This window comes from Balaenoptera physalus, assembly GCF_965194825.1.
Source record: "Balaenoptera physalus genome assembly, chromosome: 6".
Taxonomy (NCBI): Eukaryota; Metazoa; Chordata; class Mammalia; order Artiodactyla; family Balaenopteridae; genus Balaenoptera; species Balaenoptera physalus.
In genome coordinates, this window is record NC_138885.1 from 71,042,356 (window position 1) to 71,063,903 (window position 21,548).

A 21,548-nucleotide genomic window follows, 5' to 3' on the forward strand; every position below is an offset into this window, starting at 1 on the left:
CTGCTATTCCCTCTCAAATCTTGTTGTGGGCAATTAATCATGTACATGAGTCCCAGCCTGTGAAAACCAGGAGGATCTGCTAGAGGAGACGGCTCCCCACTTGAAGGTCTTGCACTTTGAGCTGCATGCATGAGTTAGATGGGATCTGAGGCTGGGAGCCACTTTGGGACAAGGCTATACTATATTTTCCAGCCTTCCTGCATTTAGGTATGGCTACCTGCCTGAGTTCTAGAGTCTAGAAAATCAATGAAATGGGAGCAGAAAATATGTGCCATTTCCAGACGTGACCCACAAAGTCCTCCTGCTTCATTTGTCCATTTCTTTCTCCCATCATCTGCTGACAAGATGTTGATGCTGAGGACAACCTTGGAAGCCCCATGTTGAAGGTGTGAAGACCTACGAAGGAAAGAATCCCTTCTTGGAGGAGAGCTACCCATCAATCAGGAAGACTTTGCTGAGCTTAGGAAGAGTGAGAAATAAGCTTCTGTTGTGTTACCACTGTGCGCCACCGAGCTTAGGAGGTGTTATCTATTAAAGCAACTAAAGTTATTCTATTAATTAATACATATGTGGAAATTTTAGAAAAATAAATAGAAAACACAAAAGAGAAGAGAAAAATAAGCCCACCACTCTGAGATCACCTCTATTAATGTTTTGGCGTATCATCTTACAGCCTTTCCACAGGCGCTATTGCAATTACTTTTCACTGAGTCCTCAAAAGGTAACAAACAGAATGTTAAACTTTTCATATATAATTTTATTTAATTCTGAGAACAACCTTTTAAGATAGGAATCAATATTCCCACTTTAGGACTGCAGAAACTAACAACTGGAGAAGTGAAATATGACATAACTTTTAGGTGGTAGAACTGGGAATTGAATCCAGTCTGTCTGATTGTAAACTCAACCCCTTACCTCATGCTTTTGTTGTTATTGTTAAGAAAACTGGGATGCTATTGTTTTCTAAATATGCTTTGTTCACTTAATAGTTTGTGAGCAATTTCCTCTGATTAAATATTCCATTTTATATGTATCACAGTCTATTTATCCAACCCTCTAGTTGGATGTTTGGGTTGATATGTTTACACTATTATAAATAAGACTGTGGTGAGTATTCATATAGACAAATCTTTGCACATACCCATAAAAATTTCCTTAGAGCGATCTGGAATTGCTACATCAAAAGCTGTAAATATTCCTAAGGCAGTACATGATTATTGCCAAATCATTCTACATCAGCGGTTTCTAAAAAGGGGAGGAATTGCCCGCAGAAGACAATTGACAGTGTCTGGAGACATTATTAATTGTCAGGACTGGGCAGGCATCTAGTGAGTAGAGGCCAAGGATGCTGTTAAACATCCTTCTATGCACAGATCAGCCCCCCTTTCCCCCAACAAAGAATTATCCAGTCTAAAATGTCAATAGTGCCACTGTTGAGACACCTGAATTGACATAATGGTCCCATCAGTGTATGTCACTCTTGAGACAAAATAAAGGCTGTAATAAGGGCTCTTCTCTTAATTCAGATATAATTTACAAAGAACCTACAATATGCCCTATATGCCAGATACTGTGGTAGGTGCTCAGGTAGCAATCAAGGAGAAAGCTCAGATCAACAGCCACGATTAAAGAGAGGAGGTGACTTGGAAGTAAATTTTGGCTTCACTTGCTATAGAGAAAGCACATCTATTTCATTTTATATTTTCATATCTTTCATATCATTTTGCATTAAATTATTTCCATATAATTCTGCATTAAATTATACAACCTCACAAGGTTGCTACAAGAAGAAATTAATATTGTTACATTCCTATTGATACATACATGAATGCTTGATTCTGATTATTTTGAGGCAATCTCTAAAGAATAAAATTGGTTGTTTCCATTTAGAGAAGAGCTAACACCTATCCTGCTCAAACTCTTCCAAAATATAGCAGAGGGAGGAACACTCCCAAACTCATTCCATGAGGCCAACATCACTCTGATACCAAAACCGGACAAAGATGTCACAAAAAAAGAAAACTACTGGCCAATATCACTGATGAACATAGATGCAAAAATCCTCAACAAAATACTAGCAAACAAACTCCAACAGCACATTAAAAGGATCATACACCATGATCAAGTGGGGCTTATCCCAGGAATGCAAGGATTCTTCAATATATGCAAATCAATCAATGTGATACACCATATTAACAAACTGAAGGAGAAAAATCATATGATAATCTCAATAGATGCAGAAAAAGCTTTCGACAAAATTCAACACCCATTTATGATAAAAACTCTCCAGAAAGTAGGCATAGAGGGAACCTACCTCAACATAATAAAGGCCCTATATGACAAACCCACAGCCAACATCGTTCTCAATGGTGAAAAACTGAAACCATTTCCTCTAAGACCAGGAACAAGACATGGTTGCCCACTCTCACTGCTATTATTCAACATAGTTTTGGAAGTTTTAGCCACAGCAATCAGAGAAGAAAAAGAAATTAAAGGAATCCAAATCAGAAAAGAAGAAGTAATAAAACTGTCATTGTTTGCAGATGACATGATACTATACATAGAGAATCCTAAAGATGCTACCAGAAAACTACTAGAGCTAATCAATGAATGTGGCAAAGTAGCAGGATATAAAATTAATGCACAGAAATCTCTTGCATTCCTATACATTAATGATGAAAAATCTGAAAGAGAAATTAAGGAATCACTCCCGATTACCATTGCAACAAAAGAATAAAATACCTAGGAATAAACCTACCTAAGGAGACAAAAGACCTGTATGCAGAAAACTATAAGACACTGATGAAAGAAATTAAAGATGGTACAAACAGATGGAGAGTTATACCATGTCCTTGGATTGGAAGAATCAACATTGTGAAAATGACTATACTACCCAAAGCAATCTACGGATTCAATGCAATCCCTATCAAACTACCAATGCCATTTTTCACAGAACTGGAACAAAAAATTTCGCAATTTGTATGGAAACACAAAGACCCCGAATAGCCAAAGCAATCCTGAGAAAGAAAAATGGAGCTGGAGGAATCAGGCTCCCTGACTTCAGACTATACTACAAAGATAGAGTAATCAAGACAGTATGGTACTGGCACAGAAACAGAAATATAGATCAATGGAACAGGATAGAAAGCCCAGAGATAAACCCACGCACATATGGTCACCTTATGTTTGATAAAGGAGGCAAGAATATACAATGGAGAAAAGACAGCCTCTTCAATAAGTGGTGCTGGGAAAACTGGACAGCTACAGGTAAAAGAATGAAATTAGAACACTCCCTAACACCATACACAAAAATAAACTCAAAATGGATTAAAGACCTAAATGTAAGACCAGTCACTATGAAACTCTTAGAGGAAAACATAGGCAGAACACTCTATGACTTAAATCACAGCAAGATCCTTTTTGACCCACCTCCTAGAGAAATTGAAATAAAAACAAAAATAAACAAATGGGACCTAATGAAACTTAAAAGCTTTTGCACAGCAAAGCAAACCATAAACAAGATGAAAAGACAACCCTCAGAATGGGAGAAAATATTTGCAAATGAAGCAACTGACAAAGGATTAACTTCCAAAATTTACAAGCAGCTCATGCAGCTCAATATCAAAAAAAAACAAACAATCCAATCTAAAAATGGGCAGAAGACCTAAATGGACATTTCTCCAAAGAAGATATACAGATTGCCAACAAACACATGAAAGGATGCTCAACATCACTAATCATTAGAGAAATGCAAATCAAAACTACAATGAGGTATCACCTCACAGCAGTCAGAATGGCCATCATCAAAAAATCTACAAAATATAAATGCTGGATAGGGTGTGGAGAAAAGGGAACCCTCTTGCACTGTTGGTGGGAACGTAAATTGATACAGCCACTATGGAGAACAGTATTAGTTCTAAAAATAGAACTACCATATGACCCAGCAATCCCACTACTGGGCATATACCCTGAGAAAAGCATAATTCAAAAAGAGTCATGTACCACAGTGTTCACTGCAGCACTATTATAGTAGCCAGGACATGGAAGCAACCTAAGTGTCCATTGACAGATGAATGGATAAAGAAGATGTGGCACATATATACAATGGAATATTACTCAGCCATAAAAAGAAACGAAACTGAGTTATTTGTAGTGAAGTGGATGGACCTAGAGTCTGTCATACCAAGTGAAGTAAGTCAGAAAGAGAAAAACAAATACTGTATGCTAATATATATATATGGAATCTAAAAAAAAAAAAAAAGGTTCTGATAAACCTAGGGGCAGGACAGCAATAAAGATGCAGACATAGAGAACGGACTTGAGGACACGGGGAGGGGGAAGGGTAAGCTGGGATGAAGTGAGAGAGTGGCCTTACATTTCTTACTTTACCCTTTTAAATATGCTTTCCAATTATCTCATTAGAATCAAATGATTAGATCCTTACAAAATACCATATGGGCTAGACGTGTCTGAACATATCATCCTTATGTTACAGCTGAGAAAACTAAGGCAGAATTGAGAATAGAGTCCAAGATTCCTGTCTCCAAGTCTAGAACATGTTCTCTTACACTCTGATGTCGTTTACAGTTTAACAAAGCGATTAGTGATCTAAGATTTTAATTCTCAAACAAATGGGCTTAATCAGGCATTGCAGGGAAGAGGTTCCATAAACTAGACCAATGTCATTTCTTCCCTGTAGGTGTCTTTGGCCCAGGTTACCTCCTATAGGGTTTCTTCTGGGAAATAGGATGCCAGGAATAAACAGAACTACTTGGAGAGAATAAGACAGTCAAATACCACTACAGCATTTCTGAACTTGTTTTCGATAGATTTCAATCACTATGCTCTATAGACTGATGAAATTTAGTGTTCAGTGAAGGATATTACTACCTGACTTGGGCTTCCTACACTTACATCCCTGGTGACTCTGGATAGTCCCCATTTGTCTCTCCAGATGCACTTGCCACCTTTCACTGCCCTGTTCTGTGCCAGAAGGTTGACTCCTATGACCTACTGCACCAGGGCTCCCTTTGCCCTCTTGGCCTCAAGCAAGGCTGGGTTCAACCAATGAGTGGCACTGGCAGAAGATACAGGGTGTGAGGAGGGTAATGTTTCCCCAGCTCTCTCTCGTCCAGGTCATGGTTAGCCAGTGTCTGAGTTCCTCTCTCCCAGGGCCACAGCTCTGGCTCTCCCACAGCTGTAACTCCCTCTCAGAGCCTCTGAGAGAGAGGCTCTGGTAGTCGCACTCTCCTCTTCAGATCTAGGAGTGGCAGTTAATTTCTACATAGCAAGAGTAGCTATACTGTTTACCCTTAAATACCTTAATATTTCTTCCTGGAGGTGGGCTGAGGAGGAGGTGTAGCAAACAGCCAAATTTATTGGTGGTTAACTATAAGGAACAGAAGGGAAAGAGATAGCTCTCACTTGGACATGTTCAATGCATATCTAATAACTACATCTTGGAAAGAGTAGGATGTAAAGGCCACCATCTCAGAAGTTAAAATTTTTATGAGACCTTTTGAGAGTATATGAAACATAAGGTATGTAATCAATAAACCTGAAAATTCAATGTTCCTGAAAGGTTGGTCAATATAATAATAGGGCTTCATAAGCCCATTATAAATAAGTATAAGGTTGGTCAATATAATCTCCCATATCTGGAAATATTTTCAAAGAAAAAAATCTTAACATCTTCAAGGCCTAATGCTGGAAGGGGTGTTTTACCTTCAATAAGTTATACTGTATGAATGAAGTAGTCATGAGAAAACTAGAAATTTCAGTTAGCCAGAACAGTCATGCTTCATCCAATGCTTTTGCCTAGAAGAAGCTGGCAGTGGGCTGTTGCTAGTTGTTACCATTTGGTCAGCGACAGCCTACTTTCTCTATAACATGATCTCCACGTGAAATGAAGTAAAAGAAAAAAACAAACAAAAAAACAATGGAAGGGATGAAGGGATGAGGGTCCAGCAATTAACATAAAGATCAATTAATGCAGGGCTTCCCTGGTGGCGCAGTGGCTGAGAATCCGCCTGCCAATGTAGGGGACGCGGGTTTGAGCCCTGGTCCGGGAATATCCCACATGCCGCGGAGCAACTAAGCCCGTGCACCGCAACTACTGAGCCTGCGCTCTAGAGCCCATGCACCACAACTACTGAGCCCACACACCTAGAGCCCGTGCTCCACAACAAGAGAAGCCACCACAATGAGAAGCCTGCGCACCACAACAAAGAGTAGCCCACGCTCGCCACAACTAGAGAAAGCCAGCGCGCAGCAACAAAGACCCAACACAGCCAAAAATAAATAAATAAAATAAATAAACTTTTTTAAAAAAGATCAATTAATGCAGAAAAGCAGTTCAGATAATCCACCAGTTATCTGGGCTTTATAAGTTCTATTTTAAAAAATTTATAAAATAAGGTCCAAGTAATTAAAAGATGTGTTCATGAAATGAATTTCCTGGTTTAACTGTCTATATTAGCTGAATAATATTAGCTATATTGGCTGAATAGGCTGAAATTTCTGCTTAGAGGTGGCTGAACTGACCACATAAGGAGGTATCAGTGGTAATTACTCACCTGAATAGAAAACCTTGCATTAAGCCCTATACTGCAGTGAAAAATGAGAAGTCATGACCTTGAGTTCACAGTCAAGTAGTCATTTATATACCCAAATATTTATAATATTAAGAAAACAGAAAGGAGCATATTTAAAGCATTACAGAAGTTCAAAAGAGGGAGAGATTATATCCAGTTTAGGTGGGATGTGGCGAGGATCACCAAGAGTTTCATGAAGATGGGCTTTAAGGGATGACAGGATTTAAACTGGCAGAGAAAAGGAGAAAGCCAAGGGACAGACCTGAATGTACACACAACAGTTAATGGTCAGCAGAGGTCACAACAAGAGCGGCCAGGCGTGAAGGTTCTGCAATCCGAAGACCTCAGCTTGAATCCCAGCTCCCTCACTTACCAGCTGAGTGACTTTGAGCAAATTACTTAACCTCCCAAGCCTTAGTTTCTCCTTCTGTAAAATGGGGGTGGCAATAAGCTACCTATGGGGACTGTTGAGAGGATGAAAAGAGGCAATGCTTGCTGAAGAGCTAATGCCAGGCTTGTAGTTAGTGCTCCATAAATAGAGTTATTGTTAATCAACAGGGGAGCTTCCATTTCCCTTCTATCATGTTTACATTTTTTAAAACTTGATACCCTAGGGCTTCCCTGGTGGCGCAGTGGTTGAGAATCTGCCTGCCAATGCAGGGGACACGGGTTCAAGCCCTGGTCTGGGAAGATCCCACATGCCGCGGAGCAACTGGGCCCGTGAGCCACAACTACTGAGCCTGCGCGTCTGGAGCCTGTGCTCCGCAACAACAGAGGCCGCGATAGTGAGAGGCCCGCACACCGTGATGAAGAGTGGCCCCTGCTCGCCGCAACTAGAGAAAGCCCTCACACAGAAACGAAGACCCAACACAGCAAAAATAAATAAATAAATACATTTATTAAAAAAAAAAAAAAAAAAAAAAAAAACTTGATACCCTAAAGAGGTATCTCAAAGGTTCCTCATTTTTTTCACTCAGGTGAAAAAGATCTTTTGAACTAAATTTGCAACAGCCTAAAGCTATGTTTTAGGAAAGGAAACAGAATTTATCATTAATATGTGAAACCACTGTTCAGCTGCTGAAACAACCAATTAATAAGAAACTCTTGGAATTATAGAAAATACACACTTTTTTATGCCAGGAAAACATCTTTACTATTTTAATCCTAAAAATAGATAAATAAATAAATTTAGCCTGAATGCCTGTGAATGATCGGAAACCAAAGTTTCTCCTAAAATATTAGAAATCCAACCCACTCTTTTATGACTAAACTGTTTCTGTGATTCAAATTCCACTTTCCAAAAGAATGTGGTTAAATGCAAACTACCCTTAAAATAAGTGACTAAAGTAGCAAGTAGTGGACCTCAAGGATCTTGTTGACTTTCCATAAAACAACTCAAAGCTATTTCAGAGGAAAGCTTCATATGACTCTTCAACACTATACGAAACATGAAACACTAACTTCCAAATTAAGCCAGCCTTGTAAATAAATGGGTGACCCAAACCTCAGGAACCAAAATAAATTGGTCAGATTAGTAAACATTTAGATTGTGGGCTGGGAAAAAATTAAGTTAACCTTAAATTACCTCCCCATGATGCTGTAGGAACTGTACTTTTCTGTAATCTATCCTCATGTTCAAAGCAGCAAATGCAATTTGTCACTGTTTCTTATGATCATGTGTCTGTCAGGAAGAGGGGCAAATGTTTCCTGCTTCAAACACAGAATCGATTCAGGTTCTGGGCTAGTGAACATGGTTGTGGGCTTGAGGGAATTTTTAAAACACTATGTGCAAAGTTGAAATGAGATTTCATGAAACTCCTTTGTAATTCTAGTGTTGGAGTGGAAGCAACATCTGCCTTTTAAGCAAATCTCAGCAATTCAGTCACAGGACTACAGACCCATGTTGGTCATCGCTGGCTTATCAGGGAATAAGCATATTCACCAATGAATCTTCTAGATACATGAAATTAATCCCTTCTGAGACCAAACACTTTTAAATATATTTATTTCAATGGAAATTATTCTAAAATAAAATGAAAAATGAAGTTCAGTGAAAATAAGTTATTAAATATCATATATTATTATTTTATATATAATAGCAGTATAGTACAATGCATTCTTTTTTTAATATAAATTTATTTATTTATTTATTTACTTTGGCTGCATTGGGTCTTCGTTGCAGTGTGCAGGCTTCTCACTGTTGCGGAGCATGGGCTCCAGGCGCGCGGGCTCAGTAGTTGTGGCTCGCAGCCTCCAGAGCACAGGCCCAGCAGTTGTGGCTCACGGGTCTAGTTGCTCCACGGTATGTGGGATCCTCCCAGACCAGGGATCAAACCCGTGTCCCCTGCATTGGCAGGTGGATTCTTAACCACTGCACCACCAGGGAAGTCCCAGTGCAATGCATTCTTAAATATAACTTCCAGTATAATTTTTTGTTTGGTTTTTCATCTCTTCTCTTCAAGGAGAAGCAATCAGCTCTCCTTTCTTATATCATGAGAAGGCAGAGCAAGATCTGAATGAACAAAGATGGAGAAAGAGGAGTCCTGGCAGAAAGGATGAAAAACACAGAAATAGAAAAGCACTATCCAGCCATTGAAAATGGCACAGAATTTAATTAGAATGGAGCTGAGGCCATGTGAAAGCAGTAGACACTAGACTGGAATAAAATTGAACTTTTCCACCTAAGACTCACTATGACTCAGAATCAGGGCCGGCTTCTTGGGCATGTAACCAGTGCAGTTGCACAGGGGCTCCCTGCTTGAGGTTTAATGCTGTGCTGTGTGAAATTCTCAGTAATTTTATCTTTGTACTTGTGCTTTGTAAACGAAGTCCAACAGAACAATAGTGTATGAGCCCAGAGCTTGGAGCCTTGGCTCACACTCAGTCTCCCCTCCCACTGCCTGCCCAGGACTGGTTCTTGGCCACAGATTCCTGCTGCCTGGTACCCTGGGCCCCGCCCAGCCTACCCCCTTGTCAGGCCTGCCCTGAGACCAGGAGCCACAATCAGGTCAAAACTGTTGAGAGTGAGGCCCAGCTGATCTGCCATTGCCCTCTGCTCCTGGCTGGGGCCTGGGTGGGAGTGGGGGCAGGGTCAGGTGCCTGCCCCATGCCGTCATGAAGAGGAGCAAGGCTGTGGTCATCCCCACCCAGAGTTGGCAGCACTATGGCACATTCAGCAGGCAACTCAGCAAGGGCCTCTCACTCACACCCAATCCAGGTACCGAGAATTTCTCAGCATGGAGGTTGAAATCATTTGGGGGTCACACATCTGCTGTGGGTTGGAGCAGCAGACCCTTGGGAAGGGAATACTGACTTCTCCACCTCCAGCCAGGCTCCTGCTTAATCATTTTTCACTGAGCTCCACAAATTATGTAGCTGGCTCTACTTGGAATCTCTACTCATCCAGCTTTTCTTCCTATTTTTAACGATGGCTTTACCCTTCTCCATATTTCTCAGGTGTAGAATCTCTGAGTCATCACTGACTTCCCTCCCTCCTTGCCCAAATTCACACCTGCAGGACATCCCCATCTGTCCTCTGCTGTCTATTCCTACTGTTCATGCTTTAGTTCAGTAGTTCATCTGGCTCCACCAGTCCATCATAATAGATTCCTAATTATTTTCACAGCTTTGAGCCTCCCCTTGTTCAATCCATTTAGCCACTGCCACCAGGTTACCCAAAACCCCACTCTGACCATGCTAAAAGGTTCTCAAGGGCTCCCTGTGGCTTACTGTTAGTGAAGCTCGAATTCTTTAGTCAGGCATTCAAGGTTCTTTCTTCTTTTGCCCCCATCCTATTTTTGCATACCCATTCTATAGCATATGCAATACTTTGGCCAAATTAAACCACTCACTATCCCCTATACATATTTTGGGTTGCTCATTATAGTGTTTCTGCTGAAGCCATTTTGCTGTACCTGGATGCCTTCCCCTACTCCACAGCTATCTCCAACAGTGAAAACTAACCCTCTTCCCAGCTTGACTGACACCTCCTCCATGAAGTCTTCTATAATGATCCAAGTCACAATGTGACTCCATTTTCCTCTGTGACTAATGCCATTTAGTTTGTGTCATTTATTTATCAATTTATCAATAGTACAGCTTGACATCAGTTGTTTGTGAACAGTACAAAACCTTGTACTTGGAAGAACTTGGAAGTACCTAGAAGGCAAGAAGCATGTCCTCTTATTTTTGTACACCCACAGGGCCCCTACCCGGGGCTTAGGTATAATGGGCACTCAGTGTATAGTGTACGTTTGTTGGAAACGATGAATAAATGAATCTGTTGTGCAAATAGATCAGGTTTTCTGAAAGCCTGGCACACCTGTAACCCTTCTGCGTCATCCCCTTTCCTCCTCTCAGCTCACCTAACAAAACATCCTGGCTGCTTTTCAAACCAAAAGCCCATCAAACACCTGTATCATCATTTATCAACACTAACAAAAATATCATCTCACACTTTTTATTAATGTTTAAAGTTCTATATTCTGAATGCTTAGAATAACCTCAAAGAGAACACCTGTTACTTGAGTGCTCTTATTTTCAACCTCTTGAGGGCTATTTTTTCATTACTATATTAAAGTGGGTTGTTTAATAACTTATAACAGGGAAAAGAGGTAGATTGCAGTCACTATGATACTGGATACGTAGAATAAATTTTTTTTCACTTCCAATTCTTTATTTGTCTCCTAATTTCAAGTCTGTTTTTTAGGACTAATTGAGAAAAGTAATGAAAAATAATGAAATAAACAGGAGTTTTTTTGCTGTCAAAACTTTTATTCGACTTTAGTAGTTCATTAGTCTACTCTTGACTTCGGGATGCCATGTTTATTATAATTTTGTAAGTGTTTTCAATGCCTTTCTCTCACCCATATTCTGAACCTCTAAGAGGATCATCAATCTTATTTATCAAATAATTAAATTTTTAAACTCCATGTGATAAGTTCTTCAAAGTTCATCTCCTGAAGAAAAAAAAGCACACTAGTTGATCCTGAGCAAGAAACACCTTAAAAATATAGTAGTTAATAAAGAATCAGGGAGGATGGTTATATTTTTACATGGAAACGTCAAGATGTTTACGTATACTATCAGAATTACAACAATATTGTGATAAAAGAACATGCATTTGGAAGGTCGTCAGTTTTCATTAAGAGACATCTATAACAGCTGGAAATGGAGAGGAGAAGGGAAAACACTAGAACTTGGGAAGGATGCAACATTAATACAACTCTATAAAAAGTTTTATATTGCATGAGTTCTAAAAGGAACAAAATGTAGAACTTTTGATAGGATAGGATATGGTCAAGTATTATCAATCACATTTAGAGGAATCTTAAGCAGAAGGTGGAAGAGTAGCTATTTCCATATTCCTTGAATGTAAAGTTGGTTCTAAAATATTTAATTTAAGGGTGGAGTATTGCTTAGGGAAAGATAAGGCTGGTCAGGATGTGCTGAGTTCATATCTCAGCCCCAGATAAGGAGAAAAAAAATGGAAAATGAGATAAAGAGAAAGAAAAAGAATACTAGTAAACTAGGTATCACCATGGTCATCATAAACTGTTACCATTTCCTGAATAATTGAAGTGTGCCAGGTACTGTTTTGGGGGCTTTAATGCAATATCTCATTTTATTTTCAAAACAATAATCTACCACAGAGGTGTTATTATTCCAATTTTGCATATGAGTAAATTGAGACTCAGACATCAAGAAATTCTCCCAAGGTCACAGTAATGGTGACTGGTGTACCATAATAAAGAAAAAAAGGTAATTTTATTGAAGAAAAGTAGTGAAGTAAAAATGAAGAAAAACACACCAGGTTAAAAATACAGACATATATGGTAGAAGATAATGGAGAAAGAAAAGAGAAACTTTCTAAGCAGATCAAAATGAAGACAAAGAGTGAACCAAGATCTTAAACTCTATAACACACTTCCCCTCCCTGCCTTTTGCCAGTCCTCCCAACAACCTAGTCTTTACAGCCATCATTACTACCCTGGGGGGATAAAAGAAGAACTCTCCACTCCCAAAGTCAGCTCCCAAATATTAAAAGGCAACTTTGCTTTACCGTCTGTCTTCAGAGTAGAGTAGGGCCCTGAAGAAACATCAGCCGCTGAAAACCTGATTTTCTATGCCTGTGGTAACACCTCTAGCCTCAATTCTAGGCAGCAGGAAGACAAGTTAACTGCTGAGGAAGCTGAGAATTACGCTCTTGAAGAAAAGACAGCATATGAACAGTATTAAATAAAAGTTAGGAGCTGACAGAGGGGACTAAGAAAAAAAAGCTATAGACATGGAGAAAATCAGTTGGGGAAGAATAAGAAAAGTAAGGGCAATAAAGAGAAAAGACTGCAATTCTGGGCTATAACAAGCATCATTCTACTAGGAAGGGATTTTTTTTAGCCCAAGCACACAATAAGGATGTGGAAATAATGAGAAAGAGAAGATTTTGTGATTGTTCAACTTTTTACAGAATCTTCAACATATCAATTATTAAATGCTTTTATTTCTTCCCATGGCTTTCTAGGGTTATAGAGAAATAGACACTTATTAAAGATCACTCACTGCTTGCTTGTCCTAAACCTATCAAAGTCTTTAAGAAAGATATAATGAATAATGCATCTAATCAATAAAAAAGTAAATAAAAATGGTATTTTGATAGGCATTCCTTAACATTAAAGTGTTATATTGATAGACATCTCACAAAAACATGAAACTTGGTTTCAGTACAAGCTCATCAATTTTCTACATAATATTGTCAACTTTCAGATGAAATTGAGAAAATTTTACCTTTAGTGTCCTTCCCACCACTTTTGCTATTCTGAGCAACAGCAACAAACTCTAGAGAAACATGCAGCTTTATTAGACAACTGGAAGAAGAGCTCATCAAATGACTACAAAACTTTCACGACCAAGGATAAGAACTTTCCATTATTATGAACACCAAAGTAGTCCCATAGAAAGTGGCATCCAGTTTCATTATGTTCAGTGAATAGATACTGAAGAAATTAGAACAGACTGGCTTTCAGATCCGGGATCTAATAGCAAGTTCAAATCACTGTGAAAATAAAAGGCTTAGAAATAGCAGATGACAGCATGTTGGGTTTCCTTCTCCCCCTGAAACTAGCATGTTCACCCTGCTCATTGCCTTTGGAATTGCTAGAAAATTATCCATTTTTTGTTTGTTTCACAAACTAAAAACCTACTTGCTCAGTCCTGTCAAAAGCTGACTGCAGATAATGCTGGATTCAAGCCTAAATAACCCCTCAATTTGTCCAGCCTCTCTCAGCTCAACAACAGAAACAGTTAAAATAGATGCTAAAAAGGCATAAATGGGTTGGAGGTCCATTCTTCCCCTGACTTTCCTCCTCTTTTCCTCGTCTTCCTTACCTTGGAACTCATGATCTCTCCCCAGTCTTGAATGAGAATGAAATGCATTACGGTCCCAAAATGACATCAGAGACACCAACATGCCCATTTTCTTCAGACTAACACTGGAATTCTGGAGTAGACATCTTTTTCTAGCACCTAACAAATGCATTCTAAAACCATACAGTGACATTCTTAAAGACAAGGTATCTTGACAGAGAAACACGAGGTATTATTGGGTACAAAACGTAGCCCCTGTGATATATGAATTTTCCACAAGCTACTGTGTGTTAGGAAAAGACCATTAGATCAAAGACAGTGTAGTAACATTCTAACTAGTCTAAACTCAGAAGGAATTTAAATAGCAAAATTCATATTGTGCACCGTGATGAGGAGTGGCCCCCGCTCGCCACAACTAGAGAAAGCCCTCGCACAGAAATGAAGACCCAACACAGCCATAAATAAATAAATAAATAAATAAATAAATAAATAATTTTTAAAAAATTAAAATTCATATTGTGAAGAGTCTACATTAATGTGTTCCTGGATGCCAAAGGGTAACAGAAGGCTTGGTTCCCAGACCAATGGGGCTCTGGAAGGAGACAGTGCAAAGTCCTACCTGGTAGGCATCAGGAATGTTGACCGTCTCTCCATGCTCCCCGACATAGCCAATGATGCCTTTGCCCCAGGGGACCTGCACCTCGTTTGAGTTTTCTGTGCAGCTGCAGGGCAGCAGTGGGGTTCCTGCATGCACATCAAAGAATTTGGAGACCAAGCTCTTCTTGCCAGCAGCTGCCCCTTCCACCAGGAAGAGAGAGCAGCGGTCAGCGTCCACCATGAGGCAGACGAAGATGAGGATCTTGTAGCTCAGACTGGTAAGGTCAAGGTCATTGGAGATATCCTTGACCAGTTCCAGGAAGAACTGACGCTCATTATGCTTTTTGAGGTGGCACTTGTAGTCCATGGCGGTAGGTGGGTACTGAGGCACATTCACCCGCGATTCCAGCAGGGCACTGAGAATGTGGGCAGTGGTGGGGGGCAGGGAGCTGGCCTTCCTGAGAAGTGCCCTCCGCCGCACACTGCTCAGGGGCTCCTGGGCCCGGGAGGTCACTTGTTCATCGTAGGTCCTGTTCACGTGGATGGCCTTGGAGCGGGCAAAACTCTTCCTTAGCTCTTTCTGAGAAGCTCTCCGCTGCAGGCTCCCATCGCTGCGGCTGCCACTGGCCCAGCTGGGACTCAGGGGAACCCCACCTGAGTCCCCACCACCCGGAGTGTGCTGGCTGCTAGCAGAGCCATTTGGTCCGGTGCCATCACCAACGCTGCTGCTACCTCTGCCACCACCGTGAGCCACGCCACTTGTGCCAGCCAGTGTGGGCCTTGGGCCTAAAGCCCCCTGACTCTGACTGTGTCTCTGCAGCCACTTCTCCACCATCTCCTGCTTCCCCTTCCGCATCAAGTAATCTTCAAGCAACTCTGGGTGCCTGTCCAGGAAACTTTCCACCTCCCCGAAGTCCAGGCGGGAGGCTGTCATGGTCCCAGACACAGCTTTCTCTGCCTCTCTACACTTGGACCAAATGTTTCCCTGCCCCAGCCGTCTAGCCGGCCCTGCACATGACACCCCACCAGTATTCCCAGCTCCGGGCCGAGATTCTGCGGAGCAGTGGAATCCTAAGGGGCTGGCAAGTGCTCCTCCGTTCGGGCTCAGCGGCTGGCACGAACCCCACCCCCGGTCCTGCTACTTCTGCGCTGCACAGGTGCCCCTACAGAGCTGCTGCCGCTCGTTCTGAAAACCCCGAGCTACCGCTGCTCTTGCTCTGGCTGCCGCCGCCGCCGCCGCCACCGCCGTCGCTGTAACAGGATGAGTGGACCACTGTGAAAGGGAGGTAGGGCAGGACACGCCCCTGAGTGAGGCACGGATCCCGGAGAGAGGAGAGAGGTGGGAGGAGGGAGACGCGAGCGCTAGACCAGCCGAAGTCCGCGGCCAGGATGCCAGGCGGTTCCTGGAAGAGTCTCTGGACTGCCGGCCGGAATCGGCGCCTGGGAACACTGCCGACTCCTGATCGGAACACGATTAGAGGGGGGAGACGCACTTTGTTCCTTCCCCCTCCTTCCTTCCTTACCTCCCCATCCCTCCCTATTCCCCGCCCCTTAATCCTCCAGCGTTTCACAGAGGCCCCGCGGGAGCCCAGGTACTAGGAAGTGTTTGTGTTGTGCATGGATCAGACCCAGAAGCTGACTCCGAGGAAATAAGGATGCTGAGAGACAGGGGGATTATATTTCTGGGATGTGACTGTGGACTCTTGGCTCCTAGGATTCCTGGGACTGCCCACTAATACTGCCCAGCTCCTTGTGGGCGTTCAGTAAATAGTAACAGAACTAGATTTATGGAAATTACTAAATGAAGTTCCCCATCTGAGCAATTCATGACTTTAACCAAATTCATGGTCCTGGGGTTGGAGACGGGAGGGTGGTACACGGAAGGAGGGTGTAAAACACAGGTCCTTGGATTAGCGACCCTGCCTAGCAGGAGCACATAGTAAAGTGGACTTGAGGGCCTCAGGGCTTCCTTCCAAGCCAGTCCTGCATACGGGGTGGTTACTCTTCTTTTCATGAATGACTTGCCATCTCTTTCTTTCTTCACTCAGTCTGGCTTCCTTTACTTTCAATATCTTAGGGTTGTGGGTAAAGATTCTCCTCTGTGGGAGCTTTTCTTTCCCCAGCCCTAGGGATGCTCCAGATCTGGCTAGTCTCAGCTAGTTAGGCTAAGAATAACCAGGTTTCCCTTAGGCCTTTTCCAACTTAGTGGCTAAGCTTAGGTGATTTGCCAGGAAAGAGAAGCAGGCTGATCACACTTTCTTGAAGCCCAAGGGTCTCCTCTTTTGTGAGAAACAAAAGCAGATGGAGAACCATCCAGTTCCCTGGGACAGCAGGACAATCTAGAAGTGCTCTTACAGAACGCCAGTGACGGGACTTCCCTGGTGGTGCAGTGGTTAAGAATCCACCTGCCAATGCAGGGGACACAGGTTCGGTCAGGGAAGATCCCACATGCCGCGGAGCAACTAAGCCCATGCGCCACAACTACTGAGGCTGCACTCTAGAGCCCGCGAGCCACAACTACTGAGCCTGCGTGCTGCAACTACTGAAGCCCGCGTGCCTAGAGCCTGTGCTCCGCAACAAAGGACACTGCAATGAGAAGCCTGCACACCACAACGAAGAGTAGCCCCCGCTCACCGCAACTAGAGAAAGCCCGCGTGCAGCAACAAAGACCCAGTGCAGCCAAAAATAAACAAATTAATTAATTAAAATAAATAAATAAACTGCACTTACAAAAAAAAAAAAAAAAAGAATGCCAGTGACGAGGGTAATAGAAAAGCTGCAGAGGAGGCAGGTAGCGAGTTTTACGGGGCTTCCATGTGGCAGGACACACAAGTGACTTACGCAGTAAGTAAAGCTTACTCCAGACGATGTACTCAACAAGGTGTATTGAACACTTGCTATGTGTTGATCACTTTAAATTAACATGTTAATGTAATCCTCACAACAGATGTATGAGGTAGGGACTCTTATTATCCTGTTTTAAAGATAGGAAACTCTGAGGAGTTGAGTAACTCACCCAGAGCACACAGTGAGGTGGCGCCAGAGCTGGGATGTGGGTCCTGAGACTGGCTCCAGAGGGAGGTACACTCTCAGCCACATCACTGCATTGTCTCCCACCTGTGTCAGTTGAGTCCTAGCTCTACCAGGATTTGGGCCAGTAACAGAGATGCAGGGACTGGGGTATAATGTTCTCTAAACATTCCTTTGACAGCAGCAGGAGGAGCAGAGAGGGAGAAGAGAGGCACTTGTTTGAAAATTCCAAATTCCCCAGCTTAGTAGTGTGATTAAGGGCATGGTCTTGGCACCGGCAATGCAACTGTGAACAAAAGACTCTGCCTTCACAGAGCTTACAGTGTGGTGGGGAGACAGCCAGTAAACAAATAAATACAGTTGACCCTTGAACAACAGGGGTTTGAACTGCAGGTCCACTAATACACGGATATTTTTCAGCAGCAAATGCTACAGTACTACACGATCCGGGGTTGGTTGAATCCATGAATGCAGAACCACTGATACAGAGAGCCAACTATAAGTTATAGGCGGATTTTCAACTTCGCAGGGGTTGGCGCCCCTAACTCCTACTTTGTTCAAGGGTCAACTGTATACAGAATAAGAGAATGTCAGTGATAAGTGCTATGAAGAAAAACAAAACTTGGCAAAGTATTAAATAAAGTGATGAGGTGGTAGAAAGGCCTTTCTGAGGAGGGAATACCTGAGCGGCAATCTGATAGAAATGAGGGAATGAGCTATGTTAATATCTGTGGAAAAGAGTGTAACAGTTAGAGGAAGTGTGCTGAAGTTGTGAGATATAATGTGTTTGGAGTACTTAAGAAACAGTAGGGAGACCAGCTAGGAGACATTGAATCAAGCATAGAATATTGGTAGTTCGGAGCTGCAGGCTGCTAAGGAGATGAGTTGTGATCAAGAATTAAATGAGAAAAAAGAGCTTAGCACAGTGCCTGGTACACATAAAGTGCTCAATAAATGTTCCCTGTTGTATTACTTTTATTATTATCATTATTATTATCCTAAAGTAATAGTGTGTGGCCACATCTCTGGTAACTTGGGTGACCCATCAGTAAAGATGGTCAGAGTGGTATGCTGGAGCTGGCTTATAGGGGCTCACAAGAGCCTGTTTTAGCATCTCTTTCCAACTCCCTGTTCAGTGACATCATGTAGCTTGCAATCAGCCATGATGCGGGTATTTACACCAAGGAAATCAACAAATGCTATGAAGAAGGACTTTCTTTCCCCAGATTGCTAGTTGTCAAACACCTACCAGAATTCAGAGGAAACAATTCTACTGCCCACCAGTTGATGAATGGATAAATAAAATGTGGTGTATCCGTATAGTGGAATAAATTTAGATGTAACAAAAATGAATGAAGTACTAATACATGCTACAACTTGAATGAAGCTTGAAATCAGTGTGCAAAGTGAAAGAAGCCACTCACAAAGGACCACATACTGTACAATTTCATTTATATGAAATGTCCAGCATAGGCAAATCCATAGATTAGTGGTTGCCAGGAGATGGGAGCAAGAGGAGATGTACGAAAGTTTGGTGGGGGAGGGGTAACCACTAATGGGTATAAGGCCTTGGGGGGGGGTAATTAAATGTTCTAAAATTGAATGTGGTGATGGTTGCACAATTCCATGAATATACTAAAAACACTGAATTGTACATATTAAATGGGTGAATTGTATGGCATGTGAATTACATCTCATTAAAGCTGTTATAGAAAAACAACAAAAGCCATTTACCAGCACACGACTGGTCAGAATAGAGCAGCACTGCTGTGCAAGGAGGCAAGAAAAGCAATGAGCATCTTCAAGGAAGGGAGAGAAACAGACCACCCCTGGGCTGCCTGGAAACAGGGCTTAATAAATAGACATTTCCTTAATTCCATCTTCCATGTATTCATTACATAAGCAGGTGTTTCAGATGTATTATGTTCCAGGCTCTAGGAACAAAAGAAGACCAAGACAAAACCTCTGCCTTTGATTGAGAATCTCACAGTCTACAGTGCCAAGAGGAGTTGGAGTAGAATACTGGGAAGGGTAGGAGAAGGAATTGAGCATTTGTGGCTTGGTTTTGAATTGGCTATAGACTTATTCCCTGCTTGGTTCATGAGGCCACTGAAGGAGTCAACTGTTGAGGAAGAAAATGAAAGGTGACAGAGGGCACAATTAAGATGCTCCAGAGGGCTGTGATGGAGGGCTGCATGATAAGATGTGTGACGATCTGGCACCAGCTGCCATTTCATCTTCATTCTCCATTTGTAGAATGGTATAGCTATTAGTCATGGTTCCAGCAGGAAATAGAGCACACTCAAAGTAATTCTAAGAGGGTTAATTTACAAAGGAACTAATTACACAGGTAAACCACAAGGATAGTGAAGGAACTTGGGACTCACAGCAGCAGAGAAGTCACCACCCCTAGACCTGATGAGAGCAGGAAGGGAACAGTTACCAGGACCCAGAAGAAGAGAGACTTGTGTAATGACTATTGCCTTCAGAGAAGCAGTGACAACCTGTCAAAGGACATGGACAGCTCAAGCTGACCTCAAAGGATGGGATATCAGGAATAAATACCTTGATTTCATTTTTCTCCCTCCCTCATATCCTGACCAGACCTAGCTAGAAGCTAGAGGTTAGGAGCTTGTTGATGGAATCCATATGTCATCCCTCCTGGGCAGAGAGTAGGATAAGACAAGGGATTTGTGTAAGATCTGCAGGGGCAAATGGAAAATAATTGGCCCAAAATGGAACCTTGAAGAAGTCCCCTTAGGAAATAACGGATGCTATAACTCCAGATAATTTTCTGTGTAATTCTGCCCTCTTCTGCTCCCTGCTAATTCCACCAAAACTATAATACACCCTACAATTACATTTGCAGTCAACAAAACCCTCTGTGGCACTCACCCTGAAAAGATACAATATTGTGAAGATAGTCAGCTCAAGTAAGAAACACTGCAGACTCCCTCCCTATCTACACCTCCCCCTTTCCACCAAGTTGTAAATATTGACCAAGTAGCCTCTCATTGGAGAAGATAAAGGGGCCCTCCTATTTGTAGTTTTCAAGAATAACTAGTTTTCAAGAATAACGATCCAAGTATTCATTACTCCATCACTGCCATTGTCAATTAAAAGTTATTGAGCAACATGCAAAGCACTGGGTTACTTGCAAGGTAACTTGTTATTCCAAAGAAGACCTATTAAATTTTAGTACTGGATGAAACCTTAGAGATCATCTAATACTCCACTTTCATTTCACACATGTGTAAATTGAGATCCAGAGCAGACACCTAACTCCTCCAAAGTCACCTGCCAAGCACAACCTCTGATCTGCTCCTGGTTCCTTCCCACCGGTACATCCCAGAACTCGATACCAACCTCTTGAAGCCAATGAAATTCTGTTGCCTAAGCTTGTCTCATAATCACTCCATCTCCTAAAACAGACTTCCATTATGTGGCCAGTAAACATCATCAGATACGATGATCCAATTTTCAAAATGAAACATTCACTTCAAAATTAATTAAAATTGGCATAGTATTCTTTTAGGAAATAGGAGTCCATAGGATCAAACAGAAGATGGGTTATTCCCATTCCAAAAAGATGAAAACTTCCACAGAGATGTTTACCTTTATAGAAATTTCATTACCAGAATTGGTCATAGTCTATACCAAATCCAAAACCTGAGGTGTTGTGTTACTCAGGGTTCTCCAGAGAACACAGAACCAATAGGATTATATACAGAGAGAGAAAAGAGAGATGCAGATGGAGATGGAGATAGAGACAGAGATAGAGATAGAGAAAGAGACAGATTTATTAGGAGGAACTGGCTCACATGATTAGGGAGGATGAGAAGTCCCATGACCTGCTGTCTGCAAGATGGAAATCCAGGAAAGCCAGTAGTGTAATTCAGTCTGAGTTTGAAGGCCTGAGAGCAAGAGGAGCAAATGATGTAAATCCCAGTCCGAGGGCAGGAGAAG

The 21,548-nt window shown here is 41.9% G+C and overlaps 1 protein-coding gene across 1 annotated transcript in view; it reads right to left on the reverse strand.

Moving 5' to 3' along the window:
• PDE11A (phosphodiesterase 11A) overlaps positions 1–15,577 on the reverse strand; it is a 430,340-nt gene extending 414,763 nt beyond the window's left edge. Inside the window, exon 1 of the mRNA XM_082466844.1 lies at positions 14,575–15,577. Within this exon, the coding sequence (XP_082322970.1) occupies positions 14,575–15,486 (912 nt within the window). The 5' untranslated portion in view covers positions 15,487–15,577. The remainder of the gene's footprint in view (positions 1–14,574) is intronic.
• Between the last annotated feature and the right edge of the window lie 5,971 nt (positions 15,578–21,548).